The 21,013-nt window shown below is 34.9% G+C and overlaps 1 protein-coding gene across 1 annotated transcript in view; it reads left to right on the top strand.

The window, feature by feature from the left end:
* The window catches only part of VPS50 (VPS50 subunit of EARP/GARPII complex), a 66,859-nt gene that overhangs the window by 15,199 nt on the left and 30,647 nt on the right, over positions 1-21,013 (top strand). The window contains exons 9-18 of the mRNA XM_031614307.2: positions 774-856; positions 4,213-4,255; positions 5,323-5,421; positions 7,226-7,366; positions 8,354-8,489; positions 12,421-12,518; positions 13,582-13,676; positions 14,323-14,421; positions 18,192-18,282; positions 19,347-19,523. Coding sequence (XP_031470167.2) covers positions 774-856; positions 4,213-4,255; positions 5,323-5,421; positions 7,226-7,366; positions 8,354-8,489; positions 12,421-12,518; positions 13,582-13,676; positions 14,323-14,421; positions 18,192-18,282; positions 19,347-19,523 — 1,062 coding nt within the window. The remainder of the gene's footprint in view (positions 1-773; positions 857-4,212; positions 4,256-5,322; positions 5,422-7,225; positions 7,367-8,353; positions 8,490-12,420; positions 12,519-13,581; positions 13,677-14,322; positions 14,422-18,191; positions 18,283-19,346; positions 19,524-21,013) is intronic.

Genomic DNA, 21,013 nt, shown 5'->3' with positions numbered 1-21,013 from the left:
GCTCTTAGAAATTGAAGGGGATTTTACTTCCTCCAAGACTCTAATAAAATACAAAACCAGTATTTATGGCCCAGACACGGTTGGCAAGATCTTGCTATTGTACATTCTTGTGTATGTAGTTTTGTTTTGTATTATCATATTCTTTCTGCTTGATTTGATTGGATATTCTTCTTATAAATTAGGGCAACTTTTTTTTTCCTTCCCCCAAAGCGTGCTTTTTTTGTCCTAGGGTCTTCTGTTGTGAACCAGTTGTCTACAATTCATTTTTCATTACTTACTGAATGTATCAAACTGAATAGAAAGTGTTTATTTTGCATAATATTGGAGTGTCTCCCATATGTCTTTGTTGGTTTGCTAGGCTGCAGCCTATTAGTGCTTGAATTTACCTCTTCCCCTGCTCATAAATGGATTGTGTTGTATTAACTAAGGTTTGAAAATTAAATGGGAAATTGTTAGTTGTTTTTTAATGAGAACTTTCTGATACATTTTCTTTGAATCTGTAGGTAAAAAAGCAAGTCATTTGCATAAGAACACAAAGATGTGCAGTATTTTTAAATGTTGCTAACACCTGATGTTGCCTGCTTATAATGCTGAATGGCTTGCATATTAATTTCTACAGTAGACCCTCAATCGTTTCCTATAACTTCATACTATACAAATGTCAGAGATGAAATATTTTGGTCTTTATGTTTATACATGGGCTTCTAAGGTAGAATGTCTTGTGGTGTTCGCTTCCAAAGCCAAATTAGCTTTCTGTTCCATTTTATCCCAAGGAGGAGGACTATCCAGGAGCTATTCAACTGTGTTTGGAATGCCAGAAAGCTGCCAGCACTTTCAAACACTACAGTTGTATAAGGTGAGGTGACATTGTGCTGATCTCACCTTCTGGATAATATATGTAAATGATACAAGGCAGTGATGATGATTATTTCTCATTCTCTAAAGCAATTTTGATTTAAACTTAATTTTCTTCTTAGAAAAGTAAAGTTGAAGGATTTATAAAAGTATAAAGACCCTCAGTGGTGCTGTTCCCCCATACTACTACTAACAAATCCCTACTAACACTATATAACCTCTGCCTGGTCTGTGTCGCTGTTTTCTAACTGTTGTAATATGTTGGCAGGTAAAGTTTTGGCTAAGACTGTTATGACTGTGCTACAGTTGCTACAGTTTGCAGAGCGGATAATTTTTAATTAGGAAGCTTATAATCTGAAATTAATTAACCTTCAGTAAAATGATTTTGGATGGGCAACTTACCGTGAGTCTTGGTGATGAAATTAGCTAATGTACAGCTTTGTTCCATTGAGGAGAAATTGCTTTCAGAACTGAAACTAATCAGTATGTCTACAGTTTCTAGTTTAGAAATACTTCCTTTTTGTTTTTAATGAAACAAAAAATAATTGGCTGTTCTATAAATGTATGATTTGTTGCAACTTCAGAGTAATTATCCGTAATGACTGATTTTAGTTTAGGTTCTGCTTTTGAGGTGTGATGGTTCTTGAGGTGTGGTTGTTCCAAGCCAGGCTGAATGGGGCTTTGAGCAACCTGCTCTAGAGGGAGGTGTCCCTGCCTACAACTCAGGATTGGGACTAGATGATATTTTTTGATATTTTGATATTTTTTTATGATATTACTTTCCAACTAAAACCATTCTGTGATTCTATGATTCTAAGAATCCAGAGATGAAAAAATTGTGTGAGCTTGGAAATTCTGCCCAGAAATAAGCCTCTCCCTGTTCTTTATTTTGAAAAACTCCCTCCTATTTAGTTCTATAAAACTTGTGGATGTTCAGTCAACATCTGCTAACATTACTAGCCACAATTTTTATTTGAAAATATAAGTCAAAGTCTTCTGTTTTCTGCTTGTTGATGAGTTTCAATGGGAGTAGACTCCCTTGAAAAACATTTAGAAAGATGGAGTGTCAAAAAATAGGCCCACTCTATCTATTGCTTTTGTGTTCAAACATTCCATTATATCACAATAAATGTACTTTCTAGAAATGTGCTGAATCAGATTTGTATGAATGAGGATGCAAAAAACACTTTTAATACAAGTTCTAATTCGGGATTCATTTCATTCATAAAGTCTTTATTATCATAGTAGGACTTCCATAATAATCATGTAGTCATTATGTCTGAGGTTAATAAGTGTGGCTTAGAAAATATGTAAGCTTTTAGCTGGACTCTGCATTTGTATATTTTCAGTTCAGTACTTGATCAAAGTTAGATTTCTTCTGGAATCTTGGGATTGCACCTCCTTCTCTAAAATTGCCAACATAAATGTAGGGTGTATTCTTGCAAACACTTGTCTGTTTTTACTTAGTCAAATAAATAAACTATGAACATGTGTATTTAAATTTAGTGATTGAGCTTGAATGGAAAGACAACACTGTTACATAGTTTCACTAACTGGTATCAGTAAGAAATAGGACGTGGTTTTACCTTGATTGCATGTTACGTAGAACTAGATCTTTAATATTCCTCCCCCTATTTCTTTCCCAAAAGAAAGGAGATGTATATCATTCCAGAATGGTTCAGATCTTGGGATGTTTGCTGAGATTTGTGACGTCTAGGCTTCTGATGTGCCCAGACGTCCTGCTTTGGCAGATGATTGCAAATGGAGGCTTACCTCACGTTAGGAGTATGGCATAGTGGAAATAAGGAATGAGTTTTTATAAGGATCAGTGCTGGTATACAGCTGAAATTAGTCAGATGTGGACAACTGCAACAAGTGGGAATTGGTTTCAGGAGCCCAAGAAGTTTTTCAGCCCTGTAGTGCAGTAGTAAAACAAGTTCTCTGTGTGTGAGCATGTAAGTTGCCTGGTGGACGTGGAAAATTAAAACTACATCAAAGATAAAGATAGATAAGATAAATGCTGGATTAGCAGCAGCATGCTCATGACATTTATTTGACAGGAATCAGTCTTGTGTTTATGGGATGCCTTCTACTGTTAGGGGTTTTGTGAATTTTTCGTAGGACTAAACCAGTACAGCTGCTTAATTTGTTCTGACTACCTGTGCTTTAAACTGCATTTACTGACGTCAGCACTTTCTGCATTTCAGACCTGTTAATGTAAAACAACTAGATTTTTGTACACTGGGGGTTTTGTGCTATGCCTAGTTCTAAAGCAGGAGTGCTTCTGTGCAAAAAGCAGGATTCTTACACTTGTTCTAATTTCTTTTTGCTAGGTAAAAGATATAGAGTGTAGTAAGTGTTCCTAAACTCCAGCAAAATATTGTGTGAAATTGTTGTGAAGGCTTTTCTGTTTGGAAGCTTGTTGCTTAAGAATAAACAACAAAGAATGATTGGCTACTTGATTTTTAGAGTTTAATGATGACCTTTTCTCGTATTTTATTTATTTATTTATTCTTATTTAAGCCTTTCTTTGGAAGGTGTTCTTTCCAGGTTATCTAACAACTAAAAATGGAGGGACGATGGGCATATCATGTAAGGGGAGAGAACTAGGTAAGGAAGCTAGAATCTTGTGATAGTTAATGTAGGCCCTTAGGAAAAGATGCAGAACATAGAAGTAAGTTGCCTTAAGTTAGGTAAGGTGATTATCCCATCAAAACTGTGCTTTCTGTGCTGGAGAGGATATCCTGCCTATTTCTTCTGCTTGAAGCTCCCAAACAAAAACATGTTCACTACGTTTTGTGTCTTATTTTTGTCAGCTGGTGTTCCAAAATTTTAGAAGTGAATTTTTGGAAGGGAAGAGTTTTGCTTTCCTTGTCCAAAATGGATTATCTTATGGTAGCTGTTTTTGTTAATCTTTCTATGCCACATTCAGCTCAGACAGGTGAACTGAAGGTCTTAAAAAGATTTTCTGACAGTTACGTAAGCTTAGGTTCTGACTTTTTCTTTGAAATTTAAATAAACATTTTTGCTTTAGTGTCTCTATAAAGGATTCCTGACAGTGAGAGGAACTTATTATACCACAGATTGCAAAGACTTGACAGCCTTGATCTTTTTGGTTATCTTCTGCTAGATACCTGAGGGCTGAATTGAAACCTATAGAGCACAAGTTTCTGTGGGTTTGGAAATATCTTTGAATACTCAGATAAATCCCACAGACGATCTTTTAATGCTGTTGTTTTATAAACCAATGAAAATGTGCTTCTGTAACAGATAATTTTATTTGAAGTGTTAAGAGTACTGCACTGTTGGTATGATCAGTATTTTGATTTCAAACATTATTTTTTCTTTCATTAATAGTGAGTTGAATTCAAAACTGCAAGATACTTTGGAACAAATAGAGGTAAGAATGAATTCGTTGGTTTAGTACGTATTAGTAGCTAACCTCTAGATATTAGCTTATTTAGCATTAGATATTTCTAATGCACCACCTTTAGCAATTACTGAATGTGCATATTTTTTCAAGTGTGGTGATTGGAATGCTATAGTCATTGCTATTCCTGTAGCCTTTTGTGCTGAAGTATACATAAATACTTTATAATATGGCATCAAATTTATGAGCTCAGCTTGCTAATCGTGCCAACGTTAATTGGTATAGCAATCCAATAAAATAGACATGTATATTTGAAGTACTAGAGCAAAGATATCTCCATGTATGATAAAGATGCACAGTGGTTTACTGCTGTGAATTTAGTCCTAAAAAGTTGTGAAAAGTAACCATGAGCAGCATACCAATAATAGGTTTGGATAAGCTGTATGAGAAATGAATTCCACTGGAAACTTTAGAGGTCAGAAGACTGGAAGCTGATGTGGAGGGCCAATGTTAAGCCATAGCAAATAAGACTTGAATAGCTGGGACAGATATGACTAAGAAGATCTGTTGAATGAATAAAAGCATATAGGAAGTAAAGAATCCTGTGGTTTATCTTTGCAAGAGCAAACTACATTGTAATACCCTTAACTGATAAGAACTTTGAAGTCAGAAGATATTAAATCTGTATAATAGGTTGCAATTTGAGAATAAGAAGTCTATAAATGTATTGTTTGAGCTGAAATGCTTTTGAAACTTTTTTTTTTTTTTTTTTTCCCAGTACTAGGTGTTTCTTAGAAGTGGTAGCAGACCAAGTTAGAAATCTCAGCTCCCCCATATTGGGTTGCTAAACCTTTACAAAGTAATGTACTTCTTGCTGTACTTGTTTTTGGAAATGGTGGAGCCATTTGCCTGGCAGAAATTTCAGACTGAAGTGGTGCATTGGCAATAGATAACATTTTAGCGCCTGAAAATAGTCCAGTCTTGTCTGTTTTACATGCATAGTTATCAGCAGTTAAATACACTTATTTTCCTCATTTGTTGTTGTTTGATATACTCAGCTTGATGTTTAACACATTGTTTTGTCTTTCTTTACATAGGAACAATTGGATGTAGCACTCTCCAAGATATGTAAGAACTTTGATATCAATCATTATACAAAGGTTCAGCAGGCTTACAGGCTGCTTGGGAAAACACAGGTTAGTATTTGTGTTCTGAGTAAGTTGTAAAGACTGGTGGTTTAAGAGTGTGAAAATCTGAGTACTGTGATGGAAATTTCTTCTTCTAATGCTAATCAGTCTTGCTGTATATATTTACAGAGGCTCAGCTATATTAATGGTAATTGCTAAAGGTAAACCAAGCAACGCTAACACGTAAGATTTGGGATATGCTATGACTGTAATAAATCAATATTTCACCTCCTTATGTGATGCTTTATGCATTATTAATTATACCTGGACTTGTGAGTGCTATTTTTTTTTTTAATATACTGAACTGTGTACAACCTGCACCTTGTTATGTATACATTCCTGCTTCATATTGTACTTGAATGTGATGGAAATGAAGATGTGAGATTATTTATTTATTTTGCAATAAATAAAGAAATGAAATAAGGTACGAAAGGAGGAAGCCCTGCAGGCAGTTCTCATCTGTGATGTTTTCATAACGTGACGTTAAACATGGTGGTGCCAGTGTAGCAGTGACATGCCAGCTTAGAGAAGAGATTCCCTCAGAAAGCATTAGCTGCAGACAGTCACATCAGTGTCTGTCTCCTGCTAAAAGCAGAACAAGAACTCCATTCTGTTATGAGTTCTTGTTTTTTCTTCTTTTTTCCTTTTTTAAAGCTTATTCCCAATATTCAGGACAAGGGCTGGCATTAGGATGCCTTTTTTGGTTTTGTCTTCAAATTTTTTATTTGTTTATTTTCCTTTCTAATTAGAACCCTTAGAGCAAAGTTGGGTTCCTACTGTGATAACAGTATAGTTTTGCAATAGAACAGAAATTAATTTATTTTCCCCTCCTTTAACAATGTGCAGAATTATTGGAATGCCTAAAGACTGCAACTTGAAGTCAAGGAGAGAAGATTAGTTGGACTTTTCCTTTTTAGTGCTTTGTATTCAATTTCTTTCTTTACAGAATGAGAAACATTAAAAGCAGACATAATACATTCACTGCTTCAGTCTAGTGCATGATATGCTGAGAAAGGCAGATTTTTTTTGGAAAGGAATGACGTTTCTGAGCAAGACATAGGAGCAAAAGAGTGATTGTGGTCAGATAGAAGCAGAATTGCTTATTAATTTCCTGTGTCACTACAGAACTTCTTGATTCTGGTCAGTAGCTAAGAATGTCAGATGGCAAGTACCAAAACTGAACATTTTCAGATCCACAGGATCTGATAACTTCCATTCTGGCATGTAAAATAGTTTTTTCATCAGTTCTCTCATACCATATATAATTATTATTAGCGTATCTTGAAACAGCAAGAAAATAAGTTGTCTGAAATGGACTCAGATTGTGTACAGCTCCTTAACAAAGGGTAAGTGGGGTAATTATGAAACAGCTCAACCTAAAACATGTTTTACAGTTATTTGGTTTTAGTACATGTGCTGATACTTTTTGTTTTCTTAAAAAAGTAAATTTTTTAAAAGCAAACTTCATTCTTTGCTTTGAAGACAAAACCAAAAAAGGCAACCTAATGCCATCATTCTTTGCTTATATTGCAAGGAAAGGTTTGGTAAGGAGAAACGTTTCGATATGACAGGCTTTCTGCCTGCTGCTTGTTCTCTACATTGTATTCTAAAAGGAAGAACTCAGTGTACCAAGAGGATAAATGCAGCACTTTGGTTGTGATTTTAGTTTTATTAATTGCAAAGGCATTATTATTCTTTTAGTTGGAAGTGTTTCCAGTGGGGGAAAAAAAAGAAACCAATAATCTCAGCCCATTGTTTTTAGACAAATTGGTCAATGATTATTTGATTTTTTTTGCTTTTCCTTTTCTTTCAGACAGCAATGGACCAATTGCACATGCACTTCACTCAAGCTATTCACAACACTGTGTTTCAAGTAGTGCTTGGATATGTGGAGCTTTGTGCAGGAAACACTGACACCAAGTTTCAGAAGTTACAATACAAAGACCTCTGTACAGTACGTAATTCTTGCATAAATACGTACTTTTTAATCTAAAATTTTCCTCTGTTGTAAGTATCCCATATCTAAGTGAGTACTCAGATATAATAGCTGTGAGATTATTTTAATAATTTGTTAATACAAATCATAGACTAATTGAGAGGTTGTTTGTTTTGAACTTAATGTTGATTTTGATGGAATTGAATCGTAGTACTTTGGTATTAATGTACACATCACCTGAATAAATGCAAAGAAGTAAACAGTAGGATACAAACAGGAGGTTAATGCTTCAAAACTCCTATGTTTTCTTCACAGCAAGTGAGATAATTGTGACTTTGCATTTCCCACTCAGATGAGCAATTTTACTCTCTTCTCTTTACGTAGAGCCATTCTTAAATAAATCCCTTTACCTGAAAATCTCATCTTAGAAATTTCTACTGCATACTTAACACTTTCACAGATTTGATGCTCTTCACCTAATGAATGTCTTATATTACAATTGGCTCTTTGGAGCAGAGTGGCTCAGTGATGTAGGCCAGCTGTCACCTGTGTTATCTGTTTTTACCTGCTTGAGATATACAGCACTGGATCCAATGGACCATCAGCCAGGATGGCTACTATGTAATGCTGAAGTCTAAATACATTTTTGAACTGAAGCAGTGCCCCTATACTGCAGGGATGACTGCAGCTATTTTTCATTATGAGACATCCTCAACATTAGACTGTACAGCTTCTCTTCTGTATTTACTTGGCTGTTCTACGAATGTGAGAAGGATGATAATCTCAGTCAATTAAAAAAAAAAAAAAAAGCAATAAGAAATAAACTTTGCGGTTTTAGACAATGTTTAATCAACTGACTAACATCAGGCATTTGTCAACTCTCCAATACTTTGATATACATCAAGGACTGTAACTGTCTGAATATGGAGGTGTCTGTATGGTTTATATTGCTTCTGCAAATGATGAATGTGACTGGTAACAGTTTCACAATATTATTTTTCATAGCATATTACATCAGACAGCTACATTCCATGCCTTGCTGATCTCTGCAAAGCCCTTTGGGAAGTCATGCTCAGCTATTACCGAACGATGCAGTGGCATGAGAATCATGATCAAGAAGAGGCAGCAACTGTGTCTTCTGGTAAGAAATAATTCTGGAAACAACTTTTGATACTTGGAAATAACTTTTCTTGTGCGCAATTAATTAATTGCTATTTAGATACTTTTGTGATCTTGGCTTACTGCCCCCCAGCCAGTTATAATTCATAGTGAGCAGAAAGGACTTAAATATTCTCTGATTTTTTGTAGTTTTCAGCATAACCTCTTAAAATAAATGTGTATGTGCCATTACTGCAGTTATAACAGTTTTAATTCAAATAGTATTTGTTGTTTGCTCAGAAGTCTGCTATGGTAGATGAATATAAAATCTGAGGAGTTTTTCCTTTAATATGAGATGGGCATGTAATTTTAGATTTTTTGATCAGTGTTGAAAACTTTTCTGCATATTAAACTTAGTAGATTGGGATACTGCACTATATACTAGGAAAGGGGACTGAATGAATCTGTTGAAAGCAGCAGTTGTAATTTTCAGGAAAAGTAATTTTTAAAATGTTGCTTGTCATCTCTACTACTGAAACTTATTGTAAGGTATAGGCACAACTGGCACTCTTGACACCCTCACAGCTAAAAGCCATAATTTTATCATACAGTATCATTCTGTTTTTGTTCTGTTGTTGTTCCAGTTTGTGTTTTTAGGAGAGAAACACAAAACCTTAACCTGTCTTTTCATTTCAGTCTTTCTGGGTACATTTTCTGGACATATGTTAATATAAAAGAACAGACTTTTTTTTATTTCTCCATCAACCCAAGAAGCTGCTTTTTGGCAGTGACATTTACAGTATTGAGATTTATTCAAAGCTCTTACTTATCTGAATCAGGTGGGATTTGTCTTGTCTTTCTAGTCTGCACATAGAAAAAAACACTTCTGTCAAAGGGCAAGGAGTGTAGACTGCTTCTGCAATTACTCTGCCTTGCCTGATTTACATAAAACTTTTATCGTTTACATTAGACTGTGAGTGAAAAGAAAAAAATAAATTAGAACTGGAAGTGAAGAATAAGTGATGGAAGACTGTGCTTCCTAGAGTACATTTGTAATTCAGTGTTTCTTTCAAAAATTGGATTTCTTACATATTTTAAGCCGTAAAAAGAATAAAATTTAACTAATATTATCTTATTTTAAATGTAGAAAAAACATAATCTAAATATTTGTAATGTAAATTGCAAGAAGTGTGATAGAATGTAAATACAAGACAGTATCGTTCTGGTATGGAATCTTATGTGTATTTTTAAAAACTTTTAAAATGAAACTTTTCTACGTATTTCAGAATTAAAGTTCAGACTTGAAATGTTTCATTTTGAGATGCACCTTGTGAGGGAAGATTCTGAAATTTTGAATGAATCACACCTTCTCAATAATCTTTACTTTAAAATAAGTTCTGAAAGGCTCATCTCCATTTGTTTTGATTTTGTCACCTTTGAAGTGTTAAATAAAGCAGATGTTATGAAGAGCTTGTTATAAAGAAATGTTATTGTAGTAGACCACTTTCTCAGCTCCATGTGTAACTTTAAAAATAGTTCTTCTTAGTGTGTTTGCTTTTGGTTCTCCAAAAGAAAGAAAATTATTTGTACTACAAAACATTTTGAAAGTGCCGGTAAGCATAATAAAGTTCTGTATTCAATCACGACTCATTCTAAACACATTGCTTTAAAAAGACACTGTGGTGGATTCTGGTATGTTTAGTACTAATTCACTAAATCTTCTGTCACTCGATTTTTGAGTTGCTGGAAACTCTGTGGCTTAGCTGTAACATACTGTACAGGTAGAATATATTTGAGCTACTGTATCACTTTTTCAAGAACCTCAGCAATGAGAAAGCATACAAAAGGAAATTTGTATGCTTTCAGAGGGATTATAAATTTCTACCAAATGTCTGGGTTGTTTTTTTTTTCTTCCCCTAAATCTGTTGCTCATGGTGAAGTGATTATTTATTGATTTAATAACTGTAATATGTGCTCAAGCCAGAGAGTTAAATTTCTTTAGGTTGTGATGGTGTGTCAGAAGGAACCAAGGAGGCAGTTCACTAAAATTTTATTGAATATGTTTCCTCAATTAAACAATATAGATTGGAACAGTAGAAGAAGCAGTCTAACTGATGCATATGTACATGGCATTTCATCATTTTTTTAAATCAACTTTTAACTCAAAACTGTCCCAGTGTATTTCTTGTGTTGTGCTAATGTCAGCAGTCTTGCAAAATATTTTAAATGGATCAAGGTGCTCTTGATAGACTTGAGGCACAAACCGAGCTGTAGAACCTAGAAACTGGACTTAAGAGGCATTAATTTCAGAGGTCTTTCTACTTTAATCGTGGAGCTCATTCAAAAGAAGTCCCTCATGGATTCGGGAAAGGAGGCTGCACTTCATATAGATCACAAATAAGTGACAAGTTATAAGTAATGCCTGTTATAGATGCTAAAAATGTGCTTTTTGTTTTTATAACATGTAAATGTTTGCCTTCCTGCGTTTCTGAGGAAAGAAGTGCATCTGCTTTGTGTTAGTAAATATTCTGCTTATTTCTGTTGTGAAGACTGATGTGAGACTGAGGAGCAAAGTAGAATAGAAAATACTTTCACCATGTTTTTTTTTCTGTTTGTTTGTTTGGAGCACTTATAGAAGATTCTTGGAAACTGAGGATTTTGTTTTTTATAAAGTCATATAGAATGGTTTGGATTGGAATGGGCCTTAAAGATCACCTACTTCAAATCCCCCTGATGTGGGCCGAATTGCCACCCACTAGATTCGTTGCTTCAAGTCCCATCCCTGCATGGCCTTGAATGCTTCCTGGGATGGAGCATCCACAACTCTGGGCAACATGTTCCAGTTCCTTACTACCCTTGTAGTAACAAGATATTAGAGACCAGATCAGTTGAACCAGAAACAAGGGAGTGAATAGTTTTCCCAGGTACTGAAAACTAGCTGGGGGTTGTAGGAGAGATGGAAAGACAGGTCTGATCTGCTTGGCAATGCTGAAATATTGCAGGTAATCTTAATTCTTATATTTTCAACTTCCTGAATGATGGAGTGGAAGGAACACTGTATGCTTGGTAATATTCCAGTGAAGTATTTTATATGGATTACATTTTATTTTTCATATCAAATCACTGAATGGTTTGCATCATTTTTCCACTTGTCAGGAACAGCACATGAGGTTTTCTTTGTTTCTTGGTTCTATCATAAAAAAAAAAAGTTGTGTAGTTTCACAAAGCTAGAGATTTTGCATGAAACAGGCTGTGACACTGTACCATCACAGACTGCAAGCATAACCACAACTGTATGATAAAAAAAATTACAATTACTTAAATTTTAAAAAGGAGAGGGTAAAAATGTATCTTTTCTATTGGAGCAAAGAAGATCACACACAGGAGGAAGGCGGTCTAGAGGTGTAGAAATGAACTTTTTAGAATTAAATACTATAATTTTAAAGAATGAAAGACATCTAAGGAGATGTTTATGAAATTATTTCATGCACAAGCAGAGATTAGTGTGAGAGTGGGGAAAAAAAAAAAAGGCATGCTATCTTGTTTACATAGTTCATGGAAAAAGTTTTGGTGATTTCCCCCAGAATCACAGCCAGAATGTACTGAGATAGAAAGTTAGAGATCATATTCCTGATATGTGTAATTTTGTGTGTCTCATCTGCAAAGCTAGAATAGCTTAGAGAACCTAGAGGATAAGCAGCTGTTAATTTGTCAACTTTGTATTTGAAAGATCAGTTACTCTCTTATTTTGATTCTTTTGAATGGGTATCTTGCTTATATAAAAGTAATCAGAAGCTCTTCTTGTCTGTATTAACATACAGTATTTTTGTGTGCTCTATTTATTTTTTTCTGCAATGGAGCTCTCCTGGAGTTTGTGTACTTGGGGTGATATAATAATGGCTAAGGCAGAAGTTTTGTTATTGCTGGGTACATTTCAAGGCTTTTGAAAATGTCTTTAATACCTTCTATTTCAGTTTCAGACAACAGCAGTGTGGTTGGAACTGAGGAAAACAGTTTTGACCGTAGCTATGTAAAAAAGAAATTGGAACATGGGCTTTCACGAATATGGCAGGTATGTTTTTTAATTGTCTTAATGTTTATTGCTACCAGTAAAAATGAGTTATATTTATACTGATCTTTGTTAAAGAGATTTTTCAAAAATAATCTGCTTTGAGCTAAATATTATAAAAAACATGGAAATAAAATTTCCATGATTCTGTTACTACTTGGTCACGCTGCTTACAAACTCAGTAAAGCTACCAAAGCACAGTAACATGACTCTCAGCCAGTACCACCTGTTTGCTGCTTCATAGCACAATCTATTTTGTTCTCATTTCCTTTTTTTGTTCTGTTAAAGCAGTCATACTATTGTACTGCTTGGATAAGGCATCTTGAAATTTGTGACTCCCTCAGTTTTGAACTGGACAGCTGATGGTGATGGGAGTGCTGCAAACCGTTTAATAAATATGAGCAGTGGGGAACTACAGTTTCCAAGATGTACAAGGAGCCTTATTGGTCTCTTTTCCAATGCATACTATAGCATTTCTGAACTGGTTTGGGATATGTTGTGATATGTTGTGAGAAGAATTAAAAAAAAAAAAAAAAAAAAAAAAAAAAAAAAGGAATAAACATGAAATTGAACATGGAAAAACTGAAACTCAGAACTGAAGAATGGTTTTTGATGTCCTTTCTGGTGCAAGCAGAACTATGGAGAACGTGAAATCTTGTAAGCCTGCCTGGTTTCATAATATTCTTAGCTGGATCATTTTAATATGTCACAAGACCCAGAACATGTGGTTAAAAAGAAATAATCCTTTTATCTTGCAGAATAGTAATACAAAGCTTGGCTTTTTCAAGTGCTATAAGGTGTATAGCATTATTATTGTATTGTTGAACTGATTATATCATTGTTTAAGAAAGTCAACAGGAAGTAGTTAATGTTACAGAAAATGGAATTGTATACTATACCTCAAAAAGAAGGTATAAGTGAAAACAAACCAAAAAGTGTGCATTAATGTGGCATCCAAGCATTTGTCTTATTGTCTTTAGTGTACTTAGTAAATAGAACCTCATATTTTGCTTATAAACTTACTGAAGATTCATTAAATGGTTCTGAAATGTTTGTGTTTCTGTAGGATGTTCAACTGAAAGTGAAAACGTACCTTCTGGGAACAGATCTGTCTAACTTCAAATATGATGACTTCATATTTGTACTTGATGTTATCAGCAGGTATACTGACGTGGTCATAAGGCCACTTATTGCATGCAGACAAACTTCAACTCTGATACAAAGACAGCACATGATTAACTAAGACTGATATTTACATTCTGATGCTAACTTTGATCCTATCTACTGAAGCAGAGTTTAAAGAGTGCTCCTCTTTATGTAAGAATCTGAGCACCAGTTGTGCTGCCTGCACCAAGGCTGTATTTGGGAGAGGTAGCATGAATTGCTTTGCTGCTCAAGTAGCCTCTAAGTGTGATAATATTTGAATGTTGGCCAGTTTTAAAATTTCAGGAACATAGACCTGACAGTTCCGATTTTTCTAAAACCTTTAAAAGGGTTTCTTGATCAAGAGCAGCAAAATATTGCAGTACCCTTACTTAGTCTGTACATTACTGTATATTACATTACTTTCTGTTTTGGTAATAAAACGATGGATTCAGTTTTGAGGTGTATAGTGGATATTTGTTGTCACTGAGTATAGGATATAAAGGTAGGATTTGGAGGAAAATGAGACACAGAGTTTTGTGAAATGAGTGAAGGGTTTACAGTGTAACTTCTCTTGAGATAATGAGTGAGGCTAGAAATCTGGATAGGAACAGCAGTACTAATAAATCAATAAATATTTCTAAACTTTGCTTTATTACTACAGGCTGATGCAAGTTGGAGAAGAATTTTGTGGCAGTAAGTCTGAAGTTTTGCAAGAATCTATCAGAAAACAAAGCGTTAACTATTTCAAAACATACCACAGGTGAGACTACTCTATGCACAGTGAATGAGTGTAATGATATTTATTATCATTGGTTTTAGTTTTAAGTGAATTCCAGAGGAATTCCATTGAATAATGTTCCACATTGAGATTGATAGGTTTCATTGATAGTGGAATATGTTTTGTGATGAGAAAAGAGCTCTGAACCCTGGAGAAGGGAAGAAGATGGAAAAGCCAGAAGTTTCTGCTATCTGAATAAAGATGAAAAACTGTGTAATGTTTTGGTAGTTTTAAAGGCTGTCTCCTAATCTTTCTTGGGGGATTCTGAGAATGAATTCATATAATGTCCATACATCCTGGCAAAGTTGTTATTTCTTTTTCTGGTATTACATTAAAAGATCTGTCATGTGTGGCTGTGATTTTTTTTTTTTTTTTTAAATAAGCAATTTTATCTTATCAAGGTACTTAGAACTATATCCATTCTTTAGAGTCATTTTCCACGTTCTTTCATTGACAGTATCTAATTATTTTTCAAACAGAGCTGCTTTGGCCTCAGTCTCTGCCCTCGTGTATTCAAACAATGTTCCCAAATGTTTTGATTTGGGGACTTACAGATCTTTCATTTTAGTTACCAAGCATTTATTTTTCTGACTTTAAGTAGCTAGAAGATATAAGAAGAAATCCAACATTGTTCTTTCCTCTAAGAAGTTCTTAGTTCCTCAGTCTTGATCTGTTCTCCTCCATGACCCATTTTGGAGAACCTACTTTAACAGGGGAGTTAGACTCAATGAGCTCTTGAGGTTTCTTCCAACCCCTGCAATTCTGTGATTGTCTGGGATCTGTTTTATTAGTATATAGCTAAAACATCGATTTGGTCTGAGACTTTCTGCCTAAAATTCATTAAGTATGGGAAATTATGATATGTTGTATGTAAGACGCTGTCTAAATTCAGAAGCTGAGAATGTGCTTTGGATTTTCTTCTGACTTTGTTAGTTTATAGCTATGATTTCTTTTCATTCATTAAATGAAGACCTCTGTTTCAACTGTCTGAAAAGCTAGAACCTTAATCACATGCACTGTCTTGTTAGGAGATGAGTTATAATCTGAGAATCAGGAGTCCAACTCTGGCTTCCACACAGCACCTCTGAAAATTCAAACTCTGTCTGATAGCATTGTCCAAACCCTTCTTGAACTTCAGAAGCTTGGGGCCCTGACCATTTCCCAGGGAGCCTCTTCCAGTCCCTGACCACTTATGGTGAAGAACCTTTCCCTAATACCGAACTGAACTCTCCCCTGAGAGCTCCGAGCCGTTCCCTTAGTCCTGTTTCAGTCACCAGATGACCTCAGCTGCTCCTCATATGTGTTTGCTCTCTATAATCTTCACCATCTTCACAGTTGATTAAGATGCAGTGCAACTTTTCTGTTTCCTAAAAGCATTTCTGAACGCTGAGCTGAATTTACTGTACTGCTTTGGAAACTGACATTGCAGCTGTTGATTCTTATGATCAGAACTGTTTGAGAAGAACTCATGGCAACTCTGTGGGAAGCACCCTGAATCTTTTCACCTAGCTTGCTGTATGCTTTATTTTTCAGCATCTCTCTTCTACTCAGAAAAGCTGTTTTGGTCTATCTAAACCTCTTTTATTCATTGATGTAGCACAATACCCTGCCTAATTAAATAATTATTGTTTGATTGTTGTGGTTTTGATTTTGATGATCTAACAGCTTAGGGAGTAAGAGACTAATTGCTAAATTATCTTCAGACAAAATAAAGATTAAGGAATGAAATATTTAATGAAATTAAATTGAAATTATTTAAGGAATGAAAATATTTAATGAAATATTTCAAAAAACAATTACTTCTACATATAACTTGTGTTTTCTTATTAAGGTAGTGCTTTCTGTCATTATTGTGAGAATAAAAGCAGTATGTGCTGCTGAGATGCATGTTATGTTAACTTTTTAATACTTTCACCTGTTCTTTGCTGTATGAATTTTGTGGAGATTATTGGTTTATGTTTTCATCCTCAAAAGGCAGGGAAAAATAAGCACAAAACAAAGAAAAAAAAGCACCTCTATTCCAGTTATATCCTTCAGACTGGTTTATATAAAAGCTTTAAATGTCTCAACTTTTCAGATCAAGCTGATGTGGCTTGCAGTCCCTTTATATACTTAATTTAGGAGAAAAAAAGATAGTGCTTTTAAGAATTCATTAACACATAAAAGCTACATAGAACTGAAATGCTCTGAGTCCAGGAGTAATGAGTTCTTTGATTGTGTCATTTAGCATATGTGGCCTCCTACGTGCTGTGGTGTTTTAGAGAACTAGCAACATAGAGAAAATGCTCAAAGGAACTGATCATGTAATTCATCAAGAGTGGAAAAGCAGTGTAATACAAGGGTGCATGAAGCCTTTTATTGGGTAAAAGTTGATTATTTGGAAAAAAATAAAATGGGCTTTTGGCAGTGAATATCAAAAAGGGGATTTTAGAATGCAATTGACTTTCCTTTCTGATGCATTTGTTAAAAGGTGCATCCACCAAAGATTTTCAGAGAAAGAATGCATTATGCCTTCTACTTGTACCACTTTCTAGGCTTATTTGCTGGTAAAAATGCATCTGTTGAAATGCTTTGCCAGTGGCTTCATTCTGTCTTTGCAGTGATAAGGAATATCATGCCATGTAGCTTTTAAATGTTTGCTTTTCTATGAATCTTTCTCCTTAGTCTTCCTCTCAAAGAATTTTAGTCTGAAACCGATTCTGAGAATGTCCATCTGTTGCTTCTGTTGGCTGTGGGAAGGTCTGCAAACTACGAGCGCTCAGTGCCTCTAAAATCAGAGTTGAAGTCTGCTTGCATTTAACTGATAAATTTAAATTGACACGGGAAAATGCAGTTGTAATTCAACTGATTTCTCATTTTGTTAAGCAAGAAAATTTTAATTGTAGCAGTGATTACAGTTTGTTATTCAAACTGTAATATTCTTAGAATATTTTGCTGCCTAATTAGAAACCTAGTGTATAATTTACCAACTGGCGCTCATTAAGCAAAGCACTATACTTTATATTAGGAAGAAGAGAGATAGCAGTATGAGCTCGATAAGCACTTGCTGGTATCTTCCTGCTTATATGGCTGAAAGGTTTTCTTTGTTAAAATAATTTCTGCTTATTGTTGAATGGACGCTCTTCTGATGTTCGGATGTGTAATAGAAACAATGCAGAGACAAAATGGCCTGATTGTATTTTCTTAATACTTTTTCTGTGGTAGTACTGAGATTAAGATGTGAAGCAAACTTTAACTTAGACAGTTAATAGCCATTTAATTTTTTCTTTGATGTCTGTAGATAGTCTAGCTCTTTTCACTTCCATTTGTTACATGTTGGCTTCTGTTTGCTCATTGAAAGAAATTACCTGTTTTATGATGGCTCGCAAGCTGTTGTTCTGGTGGAGTGTTTGTATGCATTGTGCTGCTTTCTATACTCTACATAGAGAAGAAAGGTACTGGGTGACTGTACAGTCAGTTCCTCTATACTTTATAATGGTCATACTGAGTAATGACAAAGAAAAATCGCTTCCAAACTTTGGAGCTTGGTATTCTTTAATTATCTCTTTAGAGGTGCCATAAGACAAACATTGTGTTAGTAGTCACAATTTTTATGTGATTTGTCACTTGAACGAATGAGTAAGTACTGTCAAGTATGTGTTTTCAAGTGTGACTTCTTATATGGTTTTTGAAGGCATCTTTCACTGCATAAATTGTCTGTTTTCTGATTTGCTCCTGCTGCCAATTAAAAATACTCATTTGTTATATTTCAGAACCCGTCTTGAAGAATTAAGAATGTTTTTGGAGAATGAGACCTGGGAACTTTGCCCCGTTAAATCAAACTTTAGCATTTTACAGCTTCACGTACGTTCTTTGAATAACACATATGAAAGTGTTGATGCTGCACTATCTAAGAGTGAGAAGTAACATATCTCTGAACTGCCGTGAAAATCTAAATGACTGTTTAAAAAACATAAATTGCATTTCAGGATTCTGGAAACTATAGAATCCAAGGCTTTTAAGACAGTGACATTTCTGTTTTAGGCAGGTAGAGCATTACATAACATGCTGGAATTGTAAGCATAATAGTAGTCTTTGTTATTTCTTGCATTTTAATGTGTCGTTTATTTGTCAGTTTTCCATTTCAAAATCATTCATCTGAGAAGATGATGCTGAAAAAGAATGCCTAACAATAGTTACCCTCCTTAGTGCTTACTAGTTTGGACCTGTTTTGGGAAAAGTAGGTCATACTGCCTGATTTGAAGAAAAATAATTTTTCTATGGGGAAGTACCAGCAAAAACAAGTACCACCCAAAAACATGGGTGTCCTCATCTGCTGTACCAAAGGGGTTATGTGTAGTTTAGTATATGTTGGATGAATCTCGCCTGTTTTGCCAAACAAATGTGGATGCCTATGATTGAAGCTATTACTAAACTGCAAAAGGGATATAGCTGAGTGATGCAAAGGAAAAGGTAATCATTAGAAACTTCCTGTGAAATGGATTTGGAGATTATAAAAAATTTGAAAAGAACTTATTTTTAAAGATAAAATATTTTTTAAAAATCTGCAATAGTAAATTGGTAGGTAATGTGTGTAAAACAAAACAAACAAAACCAAAACTGCATATTTGGGTAAAACTATAGATCATTTTTATTTCCTTTTTTTTTTTTTTTAATAAAAAGAACACTTACTCATTTTCCAAAATCAAGTGAAAACTACTTTCAGAATGCAGGAGATGTGTCACTTATCATAACCAGCAACTGCTAAAATTAGAAATATGAGCACTGTAAGATTGCCAGTATCAAGCTTAACTTGAGCCAGTATAAAAAGTATGTAGTTATGCTCTCTATTTTCATTATTCTGTAGTCATAATAATATTGAAACTGTCCTGTTGTGAATTAAAACTGTACTTTCTTTCTATTAATAGGAATTTAAGTTCATGGTTCAGTCACGCTCCCCATCTGTGTCACCTAGTAAGCAGCCTGCTTCAGCAATTTCAGCAACGGTAACTTTATTTGAGCAGTACTGTAATGGAGGAAACCCATTTGAAATTCAGGCTGACAGCAAAGATGATGAGACAGAGGATGTGTTAGCTTCCAATGGGGTATGGAGCATTTCTTGAAAAAAATCAAATCTAAATCTCATTAAATGCTGTTCTTTTCATGTCAGTGATGGCAAAATATCTTAGTGCATGAATTAGTAAACTACAGTACTATTGAAGTTCTCAAGGCGCTTTACTCCTATTAGATGAGTTACTTAATTTTTTAACAGTGCCAGAAAGCTGGGCAATCCTTTTTTAAAGTTTGGGTTATTTTTCAGCGGGTCAGTATTTTTCCATTGAAGTCAAATGTTCTGAAAAGCTAGTAAGATGAATTCCACTTCAAATTAGTACTTTTCCAGGGTTTTTTTACAAAGCAATTAGATACAATGATTTATCTTCCTCGTGGAAGTAGTGTTTATTATTTTAGAAAGACTGACTTTCTCACTTCGTAGGAAAGAATCATATGAATTGCTCCTTCTGTTCTATTTGTTAATGCATGCATGCTTTCCAAGGGTTATCTGATGTTTGTTAAAAGGACATTTTTTATTGTCATTTGAATGCTCAGGACACTCACTTTACTTCGTGATCCACTGCTGCGAAATTGGACAATGACTTCTATTTTTTTTCTAGTCAACATCTAGTAGTTGTCAAATATATTATAATTTAAAATGTAGTACCATTCTCTTAAATTGCTGTATAAGCAATTTTTTGTTTAAAATATTGCTTCTTTTTATTATTAATAATAATTTTATTATTTTATTTGTTTATGCATCTTATTATAAATTTATTTATTTGTTTGTTTGTTTGTTTATTTTTGCGATAAGGTTGGGTAGAGCCTAGTTTAGTCAGTGTGCCGTTCTAATGGCTGCCTGGTTTGCATCTTTGCCTTTTGTATTTCCTCTGTGGGATTTGATGTGTATCTCCCATGCTTGGGCATGATGCTATCGCCTCTTTTCTGCTATGTCACTTGCAAACAAGATGCAGGTGATTGGTATGAAATATTGTTGGTTTATGCTTTAAGGAATGTGATAGAGAGACAGCCACCTGGTCATAGTTCTTCTCCTGTCAAGGAGTGGAGCAGAATGTACATCCTGCCTTTTCATTTCAGTATACTGAGAAGAGGTGTATGGTTATCAATGTTAGATTTAAGTATAGATTCCAAATGAGCATGAACAGTAGGGGGAATGGCTGTTTACAAGGGTGGATAGTAACAGGACAAGGGGGAATGGTTTTAACTGAGACAGGGGAGATTTAGGTTAGATATTAGGAGGAAGTTTTTCACACGCAGGGTGGTGACACACTGGAACAGGTTGCCCAAGGAGGCTGTGGATGCCCCATCCCTGGAGGGCATTCAAGGCCAGGCTGGATGTGGCTCTGGGCAGCCTGGTCTGGTAGTTGGTGACCCTGCACATAGCAGGGTCTAGAAGATCATTGTGATCCTTTTCAACCCAGGCCATTCTATGATTCTGTGCTGAGCAAAGATGTGCTCCAGAGAATGAATGCTAAGAACCATAGAATTGCACAGTGCTGTATAGAAACCAGCTCCAAAACAA

This window comes from Phasianus colchicus, chromosome 6 (assembly GCF_987193195.1).
Source record: "Phasianus colchicus chromosome 6, bPhaCol1.hap1.1, whole genome shotgun sequence".
Taxonomy (NCBI): domain Eukaryota; kingdom Metazoa; phylum Chordata; class Aves; order Galliformes; family Phasianidae; genus Phasianus; species Phasianus colchicus.
This window is presented reverse-complemented; position numbering and strand designations above follow the sequence as displayed.